Raw genomic sequence first — 24,127 nt, forward strand, 5'->3', positions numbered from 1 at the left:
CGGGTCGGGGTCGGGTGAATTCATATAAATTCAGATACGAGATCCTGCGATGGAGCTTTCTGGTTGGTCCAGATCCTGAATCCACCATCCATGGATGGATCCATCGTTATAATATCTGATTATCGATCATTAAATTCAATTGCTTTGGAATCAAAGGTATTGGCATATTGATTCCTCAGGTTGATTCCTAATACTCGTATTCTACTCATTACTAAAACGATTCGAAATGTATCCCTAGAGTATTGCCTGCGAAGTATATAGTCTCTGTCATATTCTACATCTCAACCCAAGTTTGATTTAATAGTATATCTCATCAAATATAACACCCAACGGTGTTCTTCTTGTCTTTATCCAATGCAATCAGTCATTCGAGATGCCCCTTTTGGGCAGATTGTTCGTCTTTTGACAAACAATAAATACTTCCAATACCCCGAAGAAAAGCCCGACTTCAAGCTTCCCGACACATGGCTTCAATTGTTGAATTCTAGCGATGAAAGCAATGAAAAGAAAATCATCCAACAAGATTCCACTCGAAGCCATGAGCATAGTGAGCCCCTAAGCCGGGCCTCTACCCAATCAACCATGCAATTCACCGAAGCTCGCCTCGAAGCTGATGAACAACATGAAATCGAGAAAGTCAAATCCATCCCCATCGCCCCCAAGAAAACAAAAGACGGTTCCATCCTCGTGGATTGGTATTATACCGATGATTCGGAGAATCCACACAATTGGTCCAATCGCAAGCGCGCTCTCACCACTATCATGATCTGTCTATATACCTTCGTCGTGTATACCACTTCTGCGATCTACACCTCCTCAACGGAGGGCATAATGAAGGAATTCGGTGTAAGCACCTTGATCGCTACTTTGGGGTTGTCGCTCTATGTTCTGGGGTATGGTATCGGGCCATTGGTCTTCTCTCCATTGAGTGAAATCCCCGTGATTGGACGCAATCCAGTCTACATTGTCACTATGTTCCTCTTCGTGATCATCTCTATCCCGACAGCCTTGGTGGGTAACTTCCCCGGCCTGATGGTGCTGCGCTTTCTGCAAGGGTTCTTTGGCTCCCCCTGTCTTGCATCTGGAGGTGCTTCCATCGGAGACATGTATAGCCTGATGTCCCTACCTTATGCCATGATGGCTTGGGTTTCTGCGGCCTATTGTGGACGTAAGTTTTCTTCCCACTTCATTTATACCCACTATCTGTCAGTTCACTAACAAGTCTATACAGCCGCTCTTGGCCCTCTCCTCAGCGGCTTCGCCGTTCCCGTCAAAGGCTGGCGCTGGTCCCTCTTTGAATCAATCTGGGCCTCCGCCCCAGTTTTCATCCTGATGTTCATGTTTCTTCCTGAAACCAGCAGCGCAACAATCCTGCTCCGACGCGCCGACCGCCTACGCAAAATCCACAATACCAACCGTTTCATGGCACAATCCGAGATCAACCAGCGCAACATGCATATCTCAGACATTGCCATCGATGCTCTGATCAAGCCCATGGAAATCACCATCAAGGATCCCGCAGTCCTCTTCGTCCAGATCTACACAGCCATCATCTATGGCATCTATTACTCCTTCTTCGAGGTCTTCCCCCTGGTCTACCCAACCGACTACAACATGAACCTCGGCCAGATCGGTCTAGTCTTCCTGTGTATCATGGTTTCATGCATTGTCGGCATTGCGATCTACGCCAGCTACATCCACTTCTGGATGAACCGTCGTATCCGTCGCTTCGGCTTCCCCGTAAATGAGGCTTTCCTTCTCCCTGCCCTGCCTGCCTCTTTTGGTCCTATGATTGGTCTTTTCGTCTTTGCCTGGACGGCTCGTGCTTCTATTCATTGGATTGTACCGACTATTGGTATCACCATCTATGGCGCCACGGTTTTCATCGTCATGCAGTGCATCTTCATCTATATTCCCATCACATACCCCAAATACGCGGCTAGTCTGTTCGCTGCGAATGATTTCTTCCGCAGTGCGCTTGCATGTGGCAGTGTGCTGTTTGCGCACCCTCTGTTTGGGAACTTGGGTGTTGCTCGAGGTGTCAGTCTGCTTGGTGGACTGAGTGTTATCGGAATTGTTGGTATCTGGTTGCTTTACTTCTATGGTAGCAGGCTTCGTGCTTTGAGCAAGTTTGCTATCTCGGAGGCCGTGGAATAAGTTTTTCTTTTGATTGCCTATTTACGATTTTTAACGACAAGTTGTTGCGGGATATTTGTCGATGGCGATATACGGAATATCTCGAGCAAGTCGAGTAGATAAAAGAGGACGCTATATTTAGCGAACATCCTACAAATTATGAATAATGCGAAAGTTAATACATAATACTCTGACAGCTCTTTATCTTTTGAAATACTTGTACTTTTCTGAGTTACTGCTTGAAAAGATGGGAAGGGAAGTGGCCACATCCTTTGAGCCTCTTCTGGACCCTATGTGAAAAGATGAGGAAATTTGATCCGGATTAGAAGAGTACCAGGCTTGCAATTACGGGTCATCTTCATTGTTGTAGGTTCCTATGTGTGTGCCTGGTGGCTTGCAATATGTAGCCGAGCGCTAGTCCTAGACGGCACTTGAAACGCCAGTGCTACTTGCACGTGGGATGTTTACCAATATTATGTGGTAATTTACATCGGAGAATAAGCGAAACTATGTTTGAAATATGGGATAGGATTCCCAACACTCTGCCCCAGTTAATTTGTCGTTCCTTCTGTTGGTTGGGATTAAGTGGTAGTGTAGATTGGTGGGCATAGGAAGAAATCTAAGAAATGTGTTATTTTGAAACAAGTATTTTAAAAAGATCCGTTGAGATGATAATTTGCCGGTCTTTAATTTATTTCTATCCACAGAGAGTAGTTATATCCCCAGGGACATAGGGGCTCATGATATCAATCAGCTTTGAGAGAGGGACCCAGTCAAGAAGACCGTGGATGCTTCGTATGGGATGGCCACTATACAAAACACGGGCGTAGAAGGAGTTCCCATCCTTCTTGTCTTTCGTCTCCCTGAAAAAAAAAGAAAGAAAACGGTTAGAGAATCCTAGCGTATCAGAAAACAGATTGACTTACCAAACTTCAAAAGCAATGTTAGATGCCATAGCGGGCCAACGAAGCGTCTCGATCCCCAAAGAACCTAGGATAGGACCGATATCTCCATCATGAATAAAGATGTGGCTGTAATCAAGGGAAGAATTTCCGTCTACGACAGCCTGCAGACGAGAAATGATCTCGCCAATAAACAAGCCCTCGACAACCTGAATATATTTGACTACATCCGGGTTCGTGCGCCAGTAGTAGTTCCACTCCCAATCACCAGCACGGAAGACCTCCTCAGCCATCTGCATCGTGACACAGGCCGAGGAATTTGACAGACTGCAGGGCAGATCATAACCGTTGCAAAGGCGGCCCTGGAAGTTATCCGAAAAGTGGTCAAAGGTAGTCTGCCATGAACTCTCTGTCGCGCCCAACATGGTGCCCAGCTTGGAGCGCAACTCCTCGGTAACAGTTATATGCTCTTTCCACTGCGTGGTAGACTGCAAATTCGATAGAGTAGAGCTGATAGCAGGGCAAGAGTATCCCTCGTTGACAGTATCAACAGACGAAGCCATCTGGTGCAGGGGAAGAGCTCCCTTGTAATGAGGCCACATGCCGCGCAGGACCGCGCCAGCCGAGGCCTGAGTGAGAGGGGACTCGCTGGAGCGGAACCAGACGCGGCTGTTTGGCTTCGCGGGGATCAGGCCAAGCTTCTTGCCATAGACGCCCCACAGGTCCTTGCCATGTTGATATCCGTCTTGGACTCCTCCGATGGTGATCTGGGGATACTGACATGTGCCATTCACGCCGGATATGAAGGGGTTGTTGGGGTCTTGATATGTCTGTGCATACATTGGCATGGGCTGGATGCCGCTTGCGCTGTTTGGGCCTGCATAGAGATACGGGCGCACATCATCGCATTGATATGCTTGGTTCTAGGGAAAGGAGTTAATTTGGGCTGAGAGTCGATCTGAGAGTTGCTTACCTCCCCACCTGGGAGAATGTTGTACGGAGTTCGCCGCTGGTGACGCTGTAGATACTCCAGGTACACAAGCTTTCCCTTCGTTGACCCATTGGTTAGAGCTTCGGGCAGCTCGTATTCCTCTGAACGAGGATGCGGCATGGAACAATAGTCATAGGTGCCGTAGGGGCTGCCCCCGGTCGGACCATGGGCTGGAGCTTCATAGATACCACCATATGTTCCAATCGAGCTATTGCTGATGTATGAGGTATCGTTCAGCGTTGGGGGATAGAAGGTGTCCCCGGGGGTTTGACCTAGCACTGAGGCTGCCACAGAAAGCAAGACGAGGCTGCGCATGACGGAGATAGGTTTGAGTGAGAAAAACCAGGTCTGTCGGAGACCTTCGAATATGTAAATTTCCGAACTAATTGCCAACAAACCCAAGACGAGAAACAAAATGAAGCTCCACCGCAGTCGCACCAGTCGCGACCTGGCAATCGGTGCACGTGGCGTCGTCAAGCCAACCTGGGGAGTGCCAGCCATGTGGCTCTACATAATATAGCCGATGGGCTAAGCGACTATTCTCAGCATCGAATGGGGTTTATGTTGTAGTTGAGGTGATCGACACGGAACGTCCACTGTTCCCCGATGTTTCCGGCAACTGCATCTTGGGTCTTGGCATCGACACCCCCTGCATAATATTGATTAAGCTCCTTTCAGCGCTATATATAACCATACTCTGTGCATAGTCCAAAAGTTCTCAAGTTTGGGCTAGATATTTGATTATCTGTTGACTGAACTCTCAGTACTTCCACGATGATCTGGACTTCAGTTGTTGTGGCTATGGCCCTTCCCCTGGCGTCTGCCGGCTTAGCGAATTTCGCACTTCAGACAGTACTTGACAATGCCACTCCAATATTTGGTTCATACAAAAAAAGTACAGGGGGAAAAGCGGAATGGATGAAAAGCTATCCCGATGAAACCTTACTCGTTCATATGAACATCCCCGGCACTCATGACAGCGCCACATGGAATTACACCCAAGCGACACAAGATGCCCTGCGGGGCATCACAGACCTCAACCAGGTCGTTGTTCCGGTACCAGACGCATTGCGGTGCCAAGACTCACCTTTCATTGATATGCTCGACATGGGAATCCGGGCCTTTGATCTACGATATGCTTTCGATCCGACCAACTCCACCCTCATCTTCTACCATTCACAGGCCCTGCTCTCGCAGACAGCCACAGTCAATGATGTGCTATTTGGATTTTATCAATGGCTAGATGATCACCCCTCGGAGACCATTTTCCTTTCATTCCAATATCAAGGCTCGACGGCCCTGTACGCCTCCAACAACGCGGCCGTGCAGCTGCAGCTCTACGATATCCTCACCTCCCCGGCCGCGCGCCATTATTTCATGCAAACAAAAGACGAGCTAGGCACGCTGGGTGACTCGCGTGGCAAGATTACTCTCATGCGCCGTTTTGATCTGGACAAGCTTCCAGACTCTTACACGGCCTCACTTCCCGGCCTGCACTTCTCGCCCAGTCTATGGACCGACAACGGCCCGGATATCGCTCTGGAATACAACACGGCTAAGAACTTGAGCGCCTACATAGAAGACTACTATCAGCCGCTCACGCCGACGGGGTCTAGTGCGATCGAGAACATCAGGTGGAAATACAACGCCACGGTGGAAAACATCCGCAAAGCCACTAGCCATCACCCGGACAGTCTCTTCTGGACCTGGGCGTCTAGTAATAATATAGAAAACAACCCTCCTGATTGGCCTCGAATTATGGCACTAGGAAACGGCACTGGCTATACACCGGCTGGTGGGGTAAACCAACAGCTAGTGCCTTTCCTGAAAAGACAGAAAGGCAAGCGAGTGGGGATCGTGATGTTTGATTTCTTTGAGCAGCCCTCCGACTTGATCGATACGATTTTAGATTTGCGATATACAGAAATGAGAGAGATGTGAGAAGGGGAAGAGTCAATTACCAAGCTAACCTCGGGGCCCGTCAGTTGAACAATTGCATAGCCCAAAATATTATGTATACCTTTCTGGTCTGTCTATGCTCTTAATCCCATGATTGAAAGCTTGATGTTCTAAGACCCCATCACCCGCATAACGCACGGTCAGCGACGTGGAGACACTTGTCAAATTTCCCGCGAGTAGCATTCCATTACCTGTGCGACCTTGCTTATAATCACTCGCATATCGCGCAGATGCTGCTTGAATATGGCCCTCGACTCACTATAAAGCTCATCTAAGTGCCAATCGACGATCAGATACGATCAACTCGCTCCATTGGTGCCCACTTTCGTTTTAGTCACTGTTAAACACAATTTGGTTGTTTCTTATCCAATCAAGGACAATATGTTTCGCGAGTGCGCTGAGAACAAGATGGTAGTTGATTTCCAGGTGACGCTATAGTAAAATAACTGAAAGGCAAAACACCTTGCACATTATCATATAACGGCGCAGATACAAATCAGATTGCAATGCCAATCAAATCAGACACAATGCCATTGTCCTCAGCTGAGGTCAAGCTCTCCACCAAGCCTGCCCAGCTCGGCATATTAATATTGCGGCTAGAGAGAAACCCCATCTTCCAAGTTTCCCACTTGGGTGTATCCAAGGAGCACATGAGGCTAGCACAACGCGCAAATTCGTGTTTTTCAAGAATATCTTCCCGGTCAAGGCAGATGCATCTCCATGCATCGTCAACCTTATGCACGTACTCCCAGATATCATAACATTGGCTGTATTTGATATTCTGCAACTCAAGCCAGCCAGATCGCACCGTACTCCAATCAGAAGGTTTGCAGTGTTTTTCCAGCTTCTCCCACATCTTCTGTGGGTTTCGAATGTTGCGAACAATCAGCCTGGTAGTGGGAGAAAGGTTTGTATTAATGATTTCCCTGGCCACCTCGTTCAGGTTGTCTAATTGCCTTTCCAAGTAATGTGATCGAGGAAGTTGACCGATTTTGCCCTCAACCAAATCCAAAAGTAGATTGCGACTCAGAATTAGGCTCATTTTGTGGCGCCAGACACGATAGTCGGATCGACCGCGCAATGGTGAGCAATTGCATTCTATTGTCAAGTTGTCATCCCTGAATGAACTTCTTAAGCTAGAGGCACGTTCGATCGAGGCCTCTGTTTCTGATATCGTTCGGGGTATGAGGTCTCCGAGGCCTTCTGGCATGATATTTGTCTCAATGGGCATATCCTCGGCGGAATTGACCCGGCGCCGTTTCACGGGCGAGCTTAGCGGATCATCGCCCGGAGGTCCTTGCTCAGAGAGGGACCGTTTCGCGAATGGCGCTGAAGAGGCCATGCTGTTGATTTTAAAGGTGAAGATCTAGCTCGGTAGATAAAGAAGCTCAACACAGGTCAGAAATAGGGTGGTGAAAATCGAAAAAGAATTTTGTGAATTATCAGAAGAAGCATTGAAATATTGATATATGACGTCGTTAGCTGGTTATGACCAACAAGGATGGATCCGTGTCAAGCAAGGAGGGCATCGTTTATATCTGCTTAATCTGACCCACCAGTACGTGCTTCTATGTATGAGAGTGTCAAGAAACAAGAAAAAACTGGGCACTCAAATATGCGGCCCTACATTCTTTAAAAAATCCAGAAAGTTGACATTATGGATAATGCTTTCTCCCCCTTTCCACATTTTATTGCTTTACGACTCTTTCTGGCCTACAAAGTACATTTTGCCCGTTTATCCCTTTATAACTCAAGACTCCTTTTTAATCTTGGAAAAATCTGTGTTTGACATGTCCAGGCCAAGTTCGCCAAACTTCCTTCGGGACACCGTTGTTGCTGGGATGAGATCTTTAGGTACCTATCTCATGCGCCATCATCAAATCTTTCTCATCGCACGGAGCTCAAGTAACTCAATTATGATGCAGAGCACCAAAAAAAAGACCAATTCCCTAGGGGTGCCGAAAACTAGAAAAATCATGCTTGCTTTTCCCCATGCTCAAATACATTCCTCACAACTCAAAACTCTAAACTTCTTTTGTTGAATACCCTCACTCTCGGCTTAAAAGGCCAGCATACCAGCAGCTGCAGCGCCCACAAATGCAAATGGATAAGCTAAAATAGGAGTCGCCGCGCTACCGGCTCCGCTTGATGTTGAAGTAGCTGTGGATTCACTCTGAGAAGATGTGCCGGTTGAGCCAGTGGAAGTAATGATGGCAGACCCTGTAGGAGAAATAGTGCCGGACTTTGTTGTTATCGGCGTTTTCGAAGAGCTAGACACGTTTGTTGACTCATTTGAGGGTTTGATATTAAATTTCGGGGACTCGTTGTAGGTCGCAGCATCTTTAATCGAGTACATTTTGATTTAGTAATCGTCACTGCTTGGAAGAGTGCTGCGAACATTCCAATAGAATTTTCCGTCGCTGCTCTTAGTGTCGGCTATGAAGATATTAGTTTGGGTGTTTTTGACACAATGCTAAATGGAATGAGCGAATACTATATTGTACTTGCTGCTAATCGCCTCTACATATCCTGCGATGTCGGATACTTCGCCCCTTTCCAACAAAATATTGATCGGACCCGAGTGGCCAGGTTTGACAAATTCCACTCGATGGTGTAGATGGCGCCGGTATGAATGGTTTCACCCTCGGTAGGTCGGGTGGTCGGATGGAATCTAGACTCGAGGCAAAATCCTGTGCCACACAACCCGGCGAGGGCTATAGCATAGTGATCGAAACGCATGTCGTAGGCCCTGCGTAATTCCAAAGTGGTACGATTTGGAGTCGAACACAAAGTCGGGCAATCAAGGGAGAATAAATACCCTCAAAATGAAAACGGGGCGGGGCTAGTCTTGGGGCCGAGAGGAGATGAGGCTCAAGACTGCTTCTCTCCGGGCTGTTCGATACGGATCGGGGCCATGCTGATGGCCCCCATTACAGGGATCTGAAGCTTGGAAATGTACCTCTACAGTAATAAAGAAACGCTTACGGAGTAGACTTAACATTTCTAATGTGTTCTAATATGCTCGTGTCTTAAATATTCTGATAACCTTAAATTAGGTACAAATTGCAAGAGATTACAGGTTATATATAAAAAGGTCCCTTGTGCAAAGTATGCTTTTTTTTACATATATCCGAAGAGACCTCTAGAACGACCATCTTAAACAGATTAGCTAAAAATACATCTAAAAAGATATCACAAGACCGTAAATGGTTCCCACTATTCTGGATGGGTCGGACTAGCTATCACTCGGTTTCTTGCTGGTTGCCTTTGATAGCTTCGGTGGCCTTTGGATTCTCTGTTCAGGGAATATTTATTTGTACATACCAGCATCTCATAGACACGTATGAGTTTTTCGCGGCTAGTCCGCTGGTGAGCGCCAATTTCTTCCGCCATATCGCCGCTGGTGCTATGGTCATCGTGTCAATCCCAATGTACAGCAATTTGGGTATCCATTGGCCTCTCACGTTATTAGGGTGTGTCTCCGCCTTGATGACACCTGTTCCGTTTGTTTTCTACAAATATGGACATTTGATTCGACTGCAGAATAGAAACAGGGGTTTAGAGTGATATCTCAAAATTGTCTCAGCGTGCCTTGAGCCGCCTCGATGAAGCCACAAAATAACCTGTCACCGACAAAACACCAATAGCACTAACAAGTAAAGAAAAATTACTCAACAAGATCTCTTCCTGAGCATGGCTCACTTTTGTAATAGTCTTGCTCACGACGCGGTCTTTACCAGTTCCCTCGGCAATGTAGTCCTGCCACTGAACCTTTGAAAGCTCACGTTGATAATCAAGCACAGTCCCAGACCAATTATTGGTGATGGCCCCGTCATCTCTTTTATACCAACTGTTGCAATTCGGATCCGCGAAGCTGGTACGCCGTAGAATGGCCTGGATCCTATCGTTGTAGCTTTTCAACGCACCCGGCTCTGGCTTGAGAGCCAGAGACTTTCCCTGTTGGCGGGCTTGCATCACTTCCCTAACTAGGGTGTTAAGATATCGCGATTGTGCCTCAATCATGAGGATGATGGAGTTGTGCCCTTTTGATTAGTTAGAATAATTGAAGCCATGTTGGTATTTGGAAATAGAACATCTCTCACCGAGGTTGGTGTTGGGACCATAGAACATCCCAAAGTTGGGCAAATCCTCGACTACAACACCGTTCAATGCGGTTGCTCCATTTCTCCAGATATCCTCCAAGGACCGGCCATTTGCGCCATAAATTCGGATGGGATTCATGAACTCGACAGTTCTAAATCCAGTAGCAAGAACGATGAGGTCGTGTTCTTGTTCGTCTCCATCGACTTCGATACCGGATTCCGTAATACCTGTGATGCCCCGTGTCTCTAGGTGGACGTTCTCACGGGCAAGAGTCGGATAGTAATCATCTGTAATAATAACTCGCTTGCATCCCGGCGCATAATTGGGTGTCAGCTCATCCCATAGCTCTGGTCGGTTAGGCAGTTGGGATTTCATCGCAGAGGTGCACGAGGCCCGAATCACATGGGAAAGGTCTGAATCTCCATCTGCGATAGCTGTGTAAAAGGCTTCACGGAACTCCATTTGAAGCGCACGTTTGCGCCAGTGGAGGGGTGGAACCCATTTGAACAGGGTCTTTTGAAGGGTGGATACTGGTTGATCTAGGCGAGGAATGACCCAATTCGGCGTCCGTTGATAGATAGTGAGATGAGAAGCAACCCGAGCAACTTCAGGGGCAATTTGAGCAGCAGTTGCTCCTGTAGAATAAGTCAGTTTTGTATTCCGTATATGGTTTTTTTATTTATTATTTTTTTTTTTCGAGAAATGCGCACCGTTGCCAATGATTGCGATCCGCTTTCCTGTCATATCATAACTCCAATCCCACCGAGCAGAGTGCATCGTTTTCCCCTGGAAATCTCCCAGGCCTGGGATGTCAGGGGTTCGGGGTAGATTGAGTTGTCCGACAGCAGAGACAAGGAAATCGGAATTCAAAATGTAGGAGCTTGAAAACTCGCTGTCTTTCTGCCCTGATACCACGACGCTTGTCTGCCACTTAGTCTCGAGCTCATCCCATCGGGCCTCCTCCACCATGGAGTTGAATCGAATATGCTTGTAGAGCCCGTACTTTTCTGCAACGCCGACAAGATACGCCTGGTCATTGCACAATAATCAGCAATGGCTCGTATATAGTTAGACAGGTCGAGGGTCACACATATTACTGACATGTATTTCTTCTTGTCCGGGATACTCTCTTGACCAATTAGGATTTTGTTCAAAGGAATAGCTATAGAGCGAGCTCCAGACTAGACTTCATCAGTTGCTGGAATTTCGGTTGTAGAGTATTTCTCACCGTCACAACAGCAGCCAGGATACTTGTTGTCATTCCAAGTTCCACCCACACTACTACTTCTCTCGAGAATAACAAAATTTTCAGTTTTATTCCGTTTGATCAAGTCAATCGCCATGCACATTCCTCGAGACAGGATTAGTGAGATTTATTTTCCTTGGGGGAGTCAACATACCTGATATGCCGGCGCCAATAATGACAACAGTCGCATTAGTAAAGTCTTTGTTCCCAACAGGGAGACGTGTGTTACTTGATGCCAACATTCTAAATGAGATTGATATTCACGATTCGAGAGTTGACAAGTAAATCATGGGCGGCAGCCCAGAATATAACTAAAACTTCCCCGCAAGCTTGCCGGAGAATAGCAGTACTTCTCATTCAACCACCAGGGTTACCGAGGCCGATAATTCTTGGCCAATGCATGTTTTATGCAAGTGCTATCACAGAGCATGCACGAGCTGCAGGCAATCACCCACGGTTACTCTATGCTCTGGTATTTTGACAGCGAGCAAAGAAGAGTATTTGGCAAATTTGGAAGATTTGGAAGACATATAAAGCTTGAGCTGCTCATTGAAAGCTGAAATCAATATTTCAAAATTATCATACAGGTTTGGAAGTTTGGTGAGATGCGGGGAAGCTGTACATACCGAGGCATGTAACATCCTCGCTTTAGTCTGAGTTTTGCAAGCTACCTAATTCTCTGGTGCTAGCCCTGAAGATTCTTTAGAATAATCACGGAAGCTCAATTCCTTCTCTTTCTGCTGTCTGCAAGATGTATTGTTTGACCTGGATGAACACAAGATGAAAATTAGTCATTCTGATCCAAGTGGATACCCAATTCTGGCGAGGGGCTTACCTTGTCATCTGGGACTAGCTCAATCGCCAGTCTGCCGTCACTATCTCTCTTTTCCGCTTCTGCTCCAGATTTCAACAATAAAATTGCGGCAGGTCCATGTCCTTCAGAGATAGCGTGGTGAAGTGCTGTGAATCCGTCCCCATCCGTTGCGTTGACAGGGCTCTTACCCTCTTCTATGAGAGTTTTCAAAATAGGCACAGATCCCACTGCCGCTGCTCTGTGCAGTGGAAGTTGGCCACGTTTATCCTTCACTCTGGCGCTACATTTATTGGCAAGCAAGGTGCGGACAGTGGAAATATTAGCCTTGGAACTTGCGAAGTGCAGCGCATTCTACTAGATAGTAAGTCCATGTACAACCAATAACTGAATCGTTGGCTTGGAAGGCTGACCTGTCCAGTGTTGCTTTTGATAGAGACATCAGCTCCTTTTCGTAGTAATAGGTCGATCGTTGCGTCGCCAGCGGCATCTTTTAGGCTAGCTGCAATCATAAGAGGTGTCCAACCGGACCCATCCTAAGCTGATTTAGTAAGGTAATATAATAAACCTAGTCAATATTGAAAAGGTAGGGAAAATTCTCTTCGAAAATGGTACTCACTTCTACATCGGGGTCGAAATCCTTCATAGCGACTAGCAATTCCACGACCGGCACTCGGTTGTAGGCCGCAGCCCAATGGATTGGAAGACGCTCATCATCATCTTTCACAAATGCAGATTTTGGGTTTGCCTGTTTCGAAAATTAGCCTTGTTCTTGGAGACAGAACAGTACCAGCGCCAGCTTGATCTTGCGGGGCAGCCTCGGCCCCAGGTGGAGCACAACTCACATTGAGCAACGACTCAACAACCTCGTCTAAGGGGATATATTAGTATGTTGTATTATACAGAGAAGGGTCAAGCCCTCACTTCTTCCCTCTCGGGCAGCCTCGTGCAGGGCGAACTTCTGATCAGAATCCATGGTGGCTATGGAGGAGGAAGAGTGACGTTGCGATAAGAGCTGCGATAAGCCCTGGAGCCGGGCGGCTGAGTCAGCAAGATTGAGCGCCCTCCAATCTCACCGCCCTTTTTGGACCGAGTATAATGTTGGTCAATTATGGCGCCTCAGGCATCAACACCCGTTGCAACTTCGATCCAAAGATTCATGCACGCCCTAATACCATCTTCAACCATATCTTGCCTCGCAGCTGCTAGAGACGCAGCGTCAGTCTTCAATCAACAGCGCTTCTAAAATCGGCGCCTAAACCGAGCCTCCGGACTCGATTGCAGTCAAGAACCCGCCGCAGGTTTTTTTCATCGCGCGCACCATCAGACCCGGATTCTTTGGAGCTCTTGTCCTTCAAAGCACACCAATTTGTCCTATTTCCCACATCTATTCATTTCGCACACAAAATGGATTACAGCTCACCCCATTCCGCCGATGACGCCGTGCGCATGTCCGCAAAGCGGACCGCCGAACTTTTCGGTGCCGAATACCTGATGGTCACACCTTCAACTCTTACAGACGGCTCAATTGGCGTTTCCTACCGACGGAAGGCGGAGTACGAAGACATTACTGAGCTACCACGAGCTCTTGCAGAGAAACAGGCGAAGGCTACAGCCGGCCGGACAAAACGGCCGAAGATTCAGGCGCAGACCCCCGCAGACGGCAGTGGCTCATCCATGTCACTTGTGAGACGGCCATCGGGCACGGGAGCGGGAGCGGCGGCTGCTGGGGAGCAGCCTACGAGTTTGATCCAGAGACCGTCGGCTACCAAGCAACAGCGGCCGGAGTGGCACGCGCCTTGGAAGCTGATGCGCGTTATTTCGGGACACCTGGGATGGGTGCGAGCTTTGGCAGTGGAACCGAACAACCAGTGGTTTGCTAGTGGAGCAGGAGATCGGACAATCAAGATTTGGAATTTGGCGACGGGCGCATTGCGACTCACTCTCACCGGTCACATCTCCACCGTCCGTGGCTTAGCAGTCTCACCCCGTCATCCGTACCTTTTCTCGTGCGGTGAGGATAAGATGGTCAAATGTTGGGATCTGGAGACCAACAAGGTCATTCGACACTATCACGGTCACCTCAGCGGTGTGTACACACTAGCCCTTCACCCTCGTCTCGATCTGTTAGTCACGGGTGGTCGTGACGGCGTGTGTCGAGTCTGGGATATGCGGACGCGAAGCAATGTACACGTTCTCGGTGGACACAAGGGCACCGTCGCCGACATCAAGTGCCAAGACGCCGACCCTCAGATTATTTCCGGCTCGCTGGACTCCACAGTCCGGCTGTGGGATTTGGCCGCTGGTAAGAGCATGGGTGTCCTAACACACCACAAGAAGGGTGTTCGCAACCTCGCCATTCACCCCTCCGAGTTCACATTTGCTAGTGCTAGTACCGGCAGCATCAAGCAGTGGATGTGCCCCAAGGGTGATTTCATGCAAAACTTCGACGGTCAGAACTCTGTCATCAACTCTCTCGCCGTCAACGACGAGAACGTTCTCTTCTCCGGCGGTGACGACGGTTCTATGTCCTTCTGGGACTGGAAGACTGGCCACCGCTTCCAATCTATGGAAACCACCGCACAGCCTGGCTCTCTCGAAGCCGAAGCTGGTATCATGGCTTCTACCTTTGATCGTACCGGTTTGCGTCTTATCACGGGCGAAGCTGATAAGACCATCAAGATCTGGAAGCAGGACGAAGAGGCTACCCCCGAGACTCACCCTCTGACTTGGGCCCCGACTCTCGGTAGACAGCGGTACTAGAGGGATGACCAAGATCACTGGCATTCGTACACTCTGTTCCGGTTTCTCAATACCCTGTATTCATTTTCTTTCTTGCCATCAAGTCCTTGTTGGCACTATGTGGAGTTAAGCGCGGTCCGTGGAAGGCCCTTGATTTTAAAATATTCAAACATGTATCGGGAAAAATTTCCTCGGAAAGGTTCGCTTCATGTCTCTAGAAAATAGAGCCTTAACGTTTTGTATGATACAAACCCCAATTGAGCCAAATGATACCCTTGGCAACCGACAATGGAGAACACGTACAAGTAGCCCCTACGATCTAGAGTGCAAGACACAGCATGGCTGAAAGGGTATCGTATGCAAACTATTGTGCGATATTACACTAACTCCAGATAATGCGTATCGTATGAAAACACCCAAAGAAAAACCCCCACACTCACTGCTCAATACCCAAACCAAAGCCTTTAGCCTCGGCATCCTCCCTGAAAGCGGACCTGACATCTTCGGCCGCAACCCTGAGCCGAACTTTACTACTGCGATCGCCGCGAGTAGGGATGGTAGTACCCCCGAGCACACTTTTGGAGCCAGAGCCTTGCTCCAGCGCCAGGATACCCGAGTTCATGAGTGACATGGCTGCATGACCCAGGCTCCGCACACGAGCACTGGGGCCTCCGCCCAGCAAGAAATCTTTTACGCCAGCGCCAGCTGCTCCGGCAACGGCGACAGCTGCATCAGCGATGCGGCGGGCTTCGTCGAGGACATCGCCGAACGTGGATTCTGAAATACCTGTTCGGTGGACTCGGGCTAGTAGGGCGGCGAGGAAGAGCTTTCCTGATAGTGGCAGACAGCGCAAGGATTGCTGGAGTGGAGTTGATGTAGCTTCATGGATGGCTTGCTTAATAGTGGCGATAGTGACGCGCCCCGGTTGGCCCTTTGCAGGAGGTTTAGCGACGGCTGACTCTCCTGCTGCTTTGGCTGCGATAGCCTTGTTGCGCCGGGCGGGAGTTTTGCTGGGCGTGGGAGGCAATGATTCTGTCTCGTCTTTGGCCTCATCTGCGGCAGCAGCCTCATCAGCTGCTTGCTCGGCGATTTCGACGGCTCGACGGCAGATATCCAAAGCTCGTCGAGCATCGCCGCTCACGGCGGCTACTTTGCGACTCGCGAATTGGACCGCGTCTGGGTCAACGATATTGCCCGGTACACTGGCCAGGCGGGTACTGATAATTTCCATTAGATCCGTGTGACGGTATCCTGGGAATGTGATACGGGTTAAACCGAGACGACTGGAGATCTTGTTGCTTAGTGTTCTTTCGGGGAGATCCATGGTGTTTGCGACAGCTAGGACAATGAGGCGCGAGTGGCGGAGAGCAGGCCAGTTGAAGAAGTTATACATGACAGACTGATTCTTTGTGACAAGCTGATCCAACTCATCCATGAGGACAACACAAGAGACCCGACGAGGGGAGGGGTTTGAGAATTCTCTTTCGAGAAGATCCAATGCATGGGAAGGTGATACTCGGTCGCCCTTCAAGGCTTCCCATAGCAAGGAGTAGGATTGATGCGGATCGGTGACTTTCATGCCGTTAATCTCGACAAAGATGAAATCATCCATCTCTTCTTCATGCACGGCACCGTTTAGCTGTGCAACCACCTCGCGCACTGTGGCAGTTTTGCCAGTGCCTGGGGTACCGGAGATATAGATACAAGCGCCTGTGCCTTCCATGATCGCAGCGCTAAGATGGTTGTATACGGTGTTGAACTCGGTCTTTCGGCACGGTAACGAGTCTGGGACAGTGGAGACGTGCAGCAAATTCCGAGCTTGACGGTAGGGAGAGTCGAAATGCGTCGGCGAGAGGACACGAGTACCCAGCGGAGTAAACTCAAGTGGCTTTTTCACAACGATCCTGATACACGTTAGTATTATTTCATGAAGAATATTTGTCTTCGCTGTTTCTTACCGTTTATGGGTCGGGGTCATGAGTGCCTTCTTGCGCTGTGATTGCGGAGTCGCATTGGTTGCTGCTAGTCGCTGCCTCTTTCGCGGAGTCGTAGGTGCCGTGGTCTCTTTGGTTTCAACATACTGCGATAGCTCAAGTCAGCACTGCTTTTGCAACTGAAGCCATGTGAGTTGACTCACTTCATCGTCCGCAGCCTTGCGTTTCCTGGAAGCCTTCAAGCCATCCCTGACCCAATTGATCAGATGTTGAATGTTGTCTTCGTTGTACACCTGCTCCCAGATAAACTCATCGGTGTACCGTCCTTGAACCTGGTTCACGCCTCGTCGACAAACAATGCACTTGTTGTATTCCGCCAATTCGGTCTTGCTCTTCGGAGGGCCATTCGGGTATTTGGCACTGAAAGCGCTCCGAGACATGACCGCCCCTTTGCCGCTGATTGATGTCAAGGGGTTACTGTTGAAATCAAGTGTGATGTACTGTTCGTTGGGCAAGGCGTCGGTCCGGCGTTTGTTCCTCGTGCTCATGAATTCGTCGGGAGATGCGAACCACATAATATTGGCAGATTTGACAATCTCATCTTCCTCATTTTCATCGTCCTCTTCCAAAAATTCTGTGATGATGCCAACCCAGTCCTTTCCAGCTTCAGGGGACTTTAAGAGTATCACATCGCCCACTTTGCATTGGAATTGACCCATCCTCGCGCCAACGATTTTGCGTTTTTGACGGGCGGGACGAGCAGACCGTCGTCGGCTTCGTTTCGCCGGGGTATCATCCTTGGTCTCGGGTTCCTGGGTAGTCTCTTCATTTGTGTCGTAAATCCAGTCCCACGGAAGGTCCTCGACGCCTAGTTCATCATCGGAATCGTCTCGAACAAGAGCTCCCTTGGTCATCCATTGGGCGCGCTCGCGGGCACTGCGCCTCTGAGGCGAAGAGTCTGAATCGCTATCGCTCATTGGGGGTGCGAGAGATGTGACCTGGCAGAACATGCAACGGCGCAGGAGAAATCGCGTTAAACGCGTTGTCCACTTTCGTCCCCTTTAGGTTTAGTTCGGTAAGGAGGTCTGGCCAATCAAATCTGTCCACCCTCTAGTACAATATGGACTACATTATTGTATGTCTAAACTACATAACTAGTTACATGTACGTACATATGTACAATGTGCTTTCAACTGATCTTATACGTGTGAATTCTGCTTGTGTATCCTTAGCTCTTACTTCAAAACATCACGGAGCTTTTTAGTATCAACTAGCCGCATCTTTCGTCTAAACATTGTGACGATGCATGTTATAAACTGGATTTACTCATCTAATTTACACTTTCGTGGTCTGATATGGTGAAAAAGCTAACTTGAGTAGTAAGGTATGCCGTGATTTGCTCATTTTGCTCCCCTAAACATGTCGAATTTGTACTTTACTTCTCAATGCCCTGGACAATTCAAAAGAATTTTGAGGATTAGCTTTGAGTTGTATATACCATGGCACAAATTCCCTAGTTGATCAAACTTGCGAGATGCTTCAAGATTAGAGAAGATAGATACATGTAGATATACCGGAACAATAATCATACGGAGCCCTAACATTCAACAAAGAACATCTCACTGTGGATCAGATCTATATACCCCCTGTTGGATTTGTTATAACTCGATTTTTCACCACTTTAGCCGGGTTACTTCACAATAATCTCAACATGGATTGCAGTATGACTCTTTTATCCTCTACAGTCAACCATTTACTACAGAACCAGGTCCTACACTACATATACGCTTGGAAATTCCATATCTAGCTACCTAAGTACGTAGTTACGACGTACATATGTAATCACTAACCGCGGTTCTACCTACGGGCAAGAATAGATGAATGCTCTTACTCTTTGATAAACTCCCAGATAAGAAGTTACACTTTAGCCTCATTTCCCTAACGCCTCTCTCTTTCCCATTTCTCAGTTTTCCGACAAATCGGCTCTCGGCGTTATTTCCTTTAGCTTGCTTTTACTTTCCACCTAGGTTATCTTCCTTAGTACGCACTCAGTCGCTCCCGGCAACCGATTGATGTTTAGTTCCGTCGCATTTTGACGGAAAAGGAGCGGCGTCGCAATCTTCTTTTTCTTTCACTTGCCCGTTTGATATCCCTGAGATACCCGCCTCTTTCGACTTGGCTCATTCCAAACAATCTATCCCGTGAGACATCGTTGTGGTCATCGAACACTTCTGGCTGTCTGACTCTGTTGAAATGGCGTCTGTAATCCAGTCCCACGAGAATGAGTAAGTATATTCCGCGCGCAGATACTTGCAAGTACGTTCCGCTAATAACTTCCGGCAGCTGGGAGCGTCTCAATGCCAAATGTGAGAGATAAATTTATCTAAATTATGGCTGTACGTACTGACTTAGCTAGCATGGGAACTCCCTAACTATGGCCCCGGTCCAGATTTTGGCCGGGGGACCATTTACCGCCAGGAATATGACGACTACGCGGTCAAAAAAGCTGCTGATTATGATTTCGAGGACAATTTCGAGGATGTGAACTATGATTCCCCTGCTGTTGACTATCCACCGCACCCTCCAACTTTGAAGGTGCCCGCAACTGGTCGGTCTCTCTCAAGTGTACCTCCTTTACCCACACAATCACCGATTCCAAGTCAAAGCACCTTTCCAATACAGGCAGTTATTACTGAACCTAGAGCAGGTCGAGCTCAGGCACCTGAGGGGCCAATATTCAATGAGCGCGGGCCTAACACCAGCAGTTCCAGCACGTTTGCCCGACACCCGCACCATTCGGTACATAATCTCAAATCGGGCCAACGTACCCATGTCCGGGGAGGACATACTGACCCATCACGACCACGGTTTCAGTCAAAAAAAGGCAGTACTGTTTCAACTCCTTCGCAACACAGACCTAAGAATCCACCTATCGCACCAGGGCACAATGACTCTCATTCCAAGGCAAAGTGGCGAAAGGGCTTTTCTCCAGATGGTAAGTGTGCTGACATCAACCTCAAGCCCACCATTAACAGTCAAATAGCTTCTTATCGTTTGCCTTATGAGTGTCAAGTATTCCAAGCAAAGTGAGTATATAAGCCTTGCAGTCCTTGGTCTTAGAACTAACGTGGACACTGAAGGATCAGGCAAGTAACTTCAGGAGAAGCTTCCAACATCGACTTCCGCCAGAAAATAATCGAGGATACTGGTGCCTATGTGAGGATGAGCGTTGGAAATGCGAGAGTCAGTTGCTAGCTAAACTTCCTTAACATGTGAAGGACTGAATATACTGATAACCCTAAAGCTCGTTCACATCTGGGGCCAGCAAAAACAGGTTGTGGCAGCTCAAAATATGCTTCAGGATATGTTGAATCGTTTAATGCAGCAGCGAACTTTGCCTAGAGCATCGCGTTGGGCCAAGATACACGCGCATTCGAATACGAAGGTTGCCCATGCCCGGTCACAGGAAAACCACGAGGAAAGATTGTCCGAGATGCGAAAGCTACCGAAAATTGCCACAGATTACACAGTATGGATAATGCCTGCTAGCCCTTGTTTGCTTTGTACTTTATGGAGGCTAACCGTCCCTTGATACTGCAGCTTGCCTTTCTTTGGCCGTCGGATGGTCCCTCACTTCACTACTTTATTACCGCCAGACGCGAGATTCTCGATTTCATTCGCTTGAAATATGACGCGAACATCTACATCAAGCCTGGTATCCCGGACTACCTTTTCATGTCTGGAAATGATGAGCGGGATATGTGCATCATTGCAGCTCGATTCCGGGAGTTGTGGGAGAGGCTAATGGTCCAGTACGAGACGGAGATCAAGCTGTTCCTTGTTGCGGCGCCACGGACAGAGCTTATGAGAACTCACGTCATCCTACAAAAGTCTAGTCAGCTCTCGAGACCTGTTCTCTGTGGGCCGGAACTGGCTCCAGATGTAGCGGCAACCTGGAAAACCACTGCGGATGAGATCAAGGCCAACAACAAGAGCATTGTCACCACTCGTCTTAGGAAAGCACTGCATGTGATTCCTCAATTTCGAGGATTTCTGCAAATGCGAGCAAAGTTCGGTTCGTTCGCGCTACAACAGTGGCGCAAACCGAAAGATGGCATTTCTTATGAGTTCTCAGAGTTTCGCGAGATGCTTACCCATTTGAACACCGAAGGGCGTTTGGTTCCGGGGTATGTTATCACATCTGCCGGAATCTAGTTTGCCGACTGACTTATCTTTTAGCATCCGATTGCAGCAAGAGGAGATCTTCGACCGAATCATGAAATCAACATTTCTTAAGCCCTGGGGTAAAGTCCAAACCAAATCCCTCTTGGACCTGATGCCTAGATACTCCGCCAACTTTGAGTACCAAGTGAACAATGATTCGGTGATTCGTGTGGAAGCGAAATTCTCGCTTCCTCTTGGCTCGCAAGAGTTTGAAGTCAACGGAATCCGTCTATTCAAATCAAAACAGATCGGCGCTCCTGTTGATCGTCAGATGCCAATGCAGATCAGCATGATTGACTTTGAAAGGTTTGTTTACCCTAGATCCTTTTGAGATTTACTGGAAGCTGAGTTTCAATCTAGATCGGACTGGCAACTTGAGGTGAAGGCTCTTGAACTCTGCCCTGAAAGGGAGATGTCCCCCGACCTAGATAAATTCATGCGTTCTATTCGTTTCCAATGGAACCCAAATGCAAAGAGCATTGGATGTGCCCCCCAGCGCAAGGCAAGGTTCTCCTATGGTTCGCCAGTCAAGCGATTCGTCGAAAAGGCCTCAATCCAGCTCCAAGTCAAAAATTCGCCGCATGTATTCGAGCTCGCCCGCTTTGACGAGTACACGTACTCGGCTGGTCACTGGTCGATGACGCCCAAAGTTTCCTGGGGTGCATCGCTGTTCAATCCTAGTTGGGATGATATACTAGGTGAACAGGCTGATGTCGGGGCCCTAGAGATATCTGATCGGTGTCTATCGGTGTTCTTTCCTCCGCCTGAAGGTGACCAGGAACAGACGGACAAGCAGAAAACAGATGATGAGATTTGCGAGGAGGCTGAAATCCGAAAGACAGACGAAGAGGAGCAGCTTGGCGCTTTCATGGGTGTTGTCCAGAAGATTGCGCGGATGCTGGCGAATCCAGGCGCTGAGATGCCTGAGGTCCTCGAGACTGATCTTGGAAGTCTGTTCTAGTCGATGTCAGCAAATCGTTACAAAATTGTCACGTCTGATGTGACCGCAAGGGCCAATTGAAAGAAGAAACAAACGGGAGAAAAACAACAAAATGGAGCAAAAAAAAAGGAAACAAAGAGCAAAAACAAAAGATCACTACCGTCTGGCTTGCTTATCAAGCCGAGATCATTAGGTATGTAGCAATAATAGTTCAATTCATATTTGAAGTTATTCCTGGTTCCCAATATCGGAGAGCCCCTTCAGCCCTGGATTCAGGCTTCTTCCTTCTTGTTCTTTTTCTTATACTTCATCTCCAGTCTGCCTGTTCTAGAATGGTGAGATAGAACCACTGTATATGATTTCGATTTCTCTATGGTAAATCATGCTGACCTATTCGTACCACGTGGGTCGAGTTTAGCCCGCGGCGGCCTGAGGAGCACCTTCGACGAGCATCTTCTGCCTCAATGCTGTAGGAGAGAGGTTAGCAAACGAAGAGAAAAAAAAAGCCTCGCAAGGGAACATGAACCCCGCCTCCTATTATTTAGAAAAGGAGCCAACTCACTCTCTTCCACAATGCGTAGTTGCGAGCTCTTGGTCTGTACGATCTTCTCCAACTCCTGCAAGTTTGCCTCCAAGCCCTTGACCTTATCATCATAGAACGCAATCGCCTTAGGCGCAGTCTGGAGAAAAACTAATTGTCAGCCATACCAAACCAATCACCAATATTCCAAGATCCTTGCTGCCACATACCTTCTCAACATAAAATCCAGTTCCGACATCAACAAGTACCTTCTCGCGATCTGTCAACCGGCCCTTGACGTACAAGGAGCTGGTGAGGGGCACGAGGATCTCATCGCGGCCATCGGTTCCCTTCTTCTCGTTCCCGGTCACGCCGTCATTGATCGAGCGCACACAGTCACGGAACTTGGCCTGGGCGGCGCGTAGCTTCGTGTGCGAGGTGGTTAGGTGTTCCAATTCGGAGGTGAGGCGGGTTTGGAGGGCACGGAGCTGAGGAACGGAGAGTGAGGCGAGGTTGACTGGTTCCGGATTGTTAGCTGGAAATTTATCCCCATATGACGCAGAAAGCTAGAGGCCGGCGCTGCGGTGTCATCCAGCGTTGGGGGATCGGAGACGCACCTGAGCCCTGGGGAGCTCCGTCTGAGGATGGGGCGTTTTGTGACATTTTGGGTTTCGGAAGGATGGATGTAGTATTTGTGGAATCAATTTCCGAATCGGGAGTTTTGTGTTATTGTAGATCAGGTCCTCGCATTGGGACTGTATGGGTGTATAGGTGGTGGGGGGAGCTTCAGAAAACTCCTGGGTCGAATGCGTGGTGATAGTGGTGATAGTGGCGGGTTGGGCTTAAGCACACGCACCTCACTACCTCACCTCACTTAACTTGTACAGATCACATCTTTGACAATAATGAAAGACTTAAGCTTATAGGCTCATATGTATTATGAGCCTATAAACTTATTACGAGGAAGCTATCGGTGTATTATCCACAAATTTATTAGCTGTGACTCCGTGTAGGTAGAATGTTATCTGCGGGGAACATCAGATCACTCCGAAGAATCCCAGTTCTCCGCTCCGCTCCGTAATCTCCTTCTTTACCACACATCAATGGCTTCGAGACTGGCAGCATGTGAAGCTTGCAGAAAAGCAAAAGTCGCCTGTGATCATAAGCGACCGGCATGTACTCGGTGTGTAAGTAACGATAGAGCTGCAATTTGCATTTATCGGACAACGCCATTCAAGAGGAGAAGAGTAGAGAGCTCTACACCTCTGGAGTCTCCTAGGTATGTGATATGTGATATTTTATTATATTTGCTTTATGTTCACATGCTTATCGAATTTGAAGTCGGCTACCTCCGGCCCAACCATCCTTCACTCCAAGGAATAACCCCTATCCAAACCCCGGCTTTCTAGGATCCTCCAGCCATGTCGCTATTTTCAACGAAATTTCTCCCCAAGACTATCATGCATCTGATACATACCATCCTTCAGAGGACATGACAATGCTGATGCAGTCCCATTCCACTGGTGAGAATATATTGTTAATCCAAGGCGCGGACGTCCTCAGACAGCTGTTAAACACATTTCCTCTAGCCGCTATGAAGGACTTTGTTACTTTTTGG

General features: G+C 48.2%; 9 protein-coding genes across 9 annotated transcripts; 4 read left to right on the top strand and 5 right to left on the bottom strand.

Annotated features, from left to right (window-relative positions):
- Positions 1–354: 354 nt before the first annotated feature.
- On the top strand, positions 355–2,157 carry PEX2_100930 (MFS transporter; the record flags this gene model as incomplete). The annotated part of the gene is made up of 2 exons (XM_016747363.1): positions 355–1,168; positions 1,232–2,157. The coding sequence occupies 2 exons, from the start codon at positions 355–357 to the stop codon at positions 2,155–2,157; spliced, it is 1,740 nt and encodes a 579-aa protein (XP_016601838.1).
- A 676-nt stretch (positions 2,158–2,833) lies between these two features.
- PEX2_100940 (histidine phosphatase family protein) lies at positions 2,834–4,344 on the bottom strand (the record flags this gene model as incomplete). Its single annotated transcript, XM_016747364.1, has 3 exons — positions 2,834–2,999; positions 3,063–3,961; positions 4,012–4,344. 3 exons carry the CDS (start codon positions 4,342–4,344, stop codon positions 2,834–2,836), a joined length of 1,398 nt encoding a protein of 465 aa, XP_016601839.1.
- Positions 4,345–4,803: 459 nt separating this feature from the next.
- PEX2_100950 (phosphatidylinositol-specific phospholipase C) lies at positions 4,804–5,970 on the top strand (the record flags this gene model as incomplete). Its single annotated transcript, XM_016747365.1, has 1 exon — positions 4,804–5,970. The coding sequence occupies one exon, from the start codon at positions 4,804–4,806 to the stop codon at positions 5,968–5,970; it is 1,167 nt and encodes a 388-aa protein (XP_016601840.1).
- Positions 5,971–6,484: 514 nt separating this feature from the next.
- PEX2_100960 (uncharacterized protein) lies at positions 6,485–7,330 on the bottom strand (the record flags this gene model as incomplete). The annotated part of the gene is made up of 1 exon (XM_016747366.1): positions 6,485–7,330. One exon carries the CDS (start codon positions 7,328–7,330, stop codon positions 6,485–6,487), a length of 846 nt encoding a protein of 281 aa, XP_016601841.1.
- A 2,240-nt stretch (positions 7,331–9,570) lies between these two features.
- PEX2_100970 (uncharacterized protein) lies at positions 9,571–13,125 on the bottom strand (the record flags this gene model as incomplete). The annotated part of the gene is made up of 9 exons (XM_016747367.1): positions 9,571–10,031; positions 10,092–10,727; positions 10,803–11,121; positions 11,190–11,273; positions 12,174–12,503; positions 12,563–12,685; positions 12,769–12,897; positions 12,995–13,020; positions 13,074–13,125. The coding sequence occupies 9 exons, from the start codon at positions 13,123–13,125 to the stop codon at positions 9,571–9,573; spliced, it is 2,160 nt and encodes a 719-aa protein (XP_016601842.1).
- Positions 13,126–13,556: 431 nt separating this feature from the next.
- PEX2_100980 (WD40 repeat domain-containing protein) lies at positions 13,557–14,912 on the top strand (the record flags this gene model as incomplete). Its single annotated transcript, XM_016747368.1, has 1 exon — positions 13,557–14,912. The coding sequence occupies one exon, from the start codon at positions 13,557–13,559 to the stop codon at positions 14,910–14,912; it is 1,356 nt and encodes a 451-aa protein (XP_016601843.1).
- A 415-nt stretch (positions 14,913–15,327) lies between these two features.
- On the bottom strand, positions 15,328–17,802 carry PEX2_100990 (origin recognition complex subunit 1; the record flags this gene model as incomplete). The annotated part of the gene is made up of 3 exons (XM_016747369.1): positions 15,328–16,795; positions 16,850–16,971; positions 17,029–17,802. The coding sequence occupies 3 exons, from the start codon at positions 17,800–17,802 to the stop codon at positions 15,328–15,330; spliced, it is 2,364 nt and encodes a 787-aa protein (XP_016601844.1).
- A 1,276-nt stretch (positions 17,803–19,078) lies between these two features.
- Positions 19,079–22,010, top strand: PEX2_101000 (uncharacterized protein; the record flags this gene model as incomplete). Its single annotated transcript, XM_016747370.1, has 9 exons — positions 19,079–19,110; positions 19,169–19,191; positions 19,242–19,820; positions 19,869–19,911; positions 19,972–20,068; positions 20,130–20,354; positions 20,426–21,012; positions 21,065–21,355; positions 21,410–22,010. 9 exons carry the CDS (start codon positions 19,079–19,081, stop codon positions 22,008–22,010), a joined length of 2,478 nt encoding a protein of 825 aa, XP_016601845.1.
- A 393-nt stretch (positions 22,011–22,403) lies between these two features.
- PEX2_101010 (prefoldin subunit 5) lies at positions 22,404–23,172 on the bottom strand (the record flags this gene model as incomplete). Its single annotated transcript, XM_016747371.1, has 4 exons — positions 22,404–22,456; positions 22,552–22,669; positions 22,740–23,026; positions 23,127–23,172. 4 exons carry the CDS (start codon positions 23,170–23,172, stop codon positions 22,404–22,406), a joined length of 504 nt encoding a protein of 167 aa, XP_016601846.1.
- Positions 23,173–24,127: the final 955 nt, after the last annotated feature.

This window comes from Penicillium expansum, assembly GCF_000769745.1.
Source record: "Penicillium expansum strain MD-8 chromosome Unknown contig355, whole genome shotgun sequence".
Lineage (NCBI taxonomy): Eukaryota > Fungi > Ascomycota > Eurotiomycetes > Eurotiales > Aspergillaceae > Penicillium > Penicillium expansum.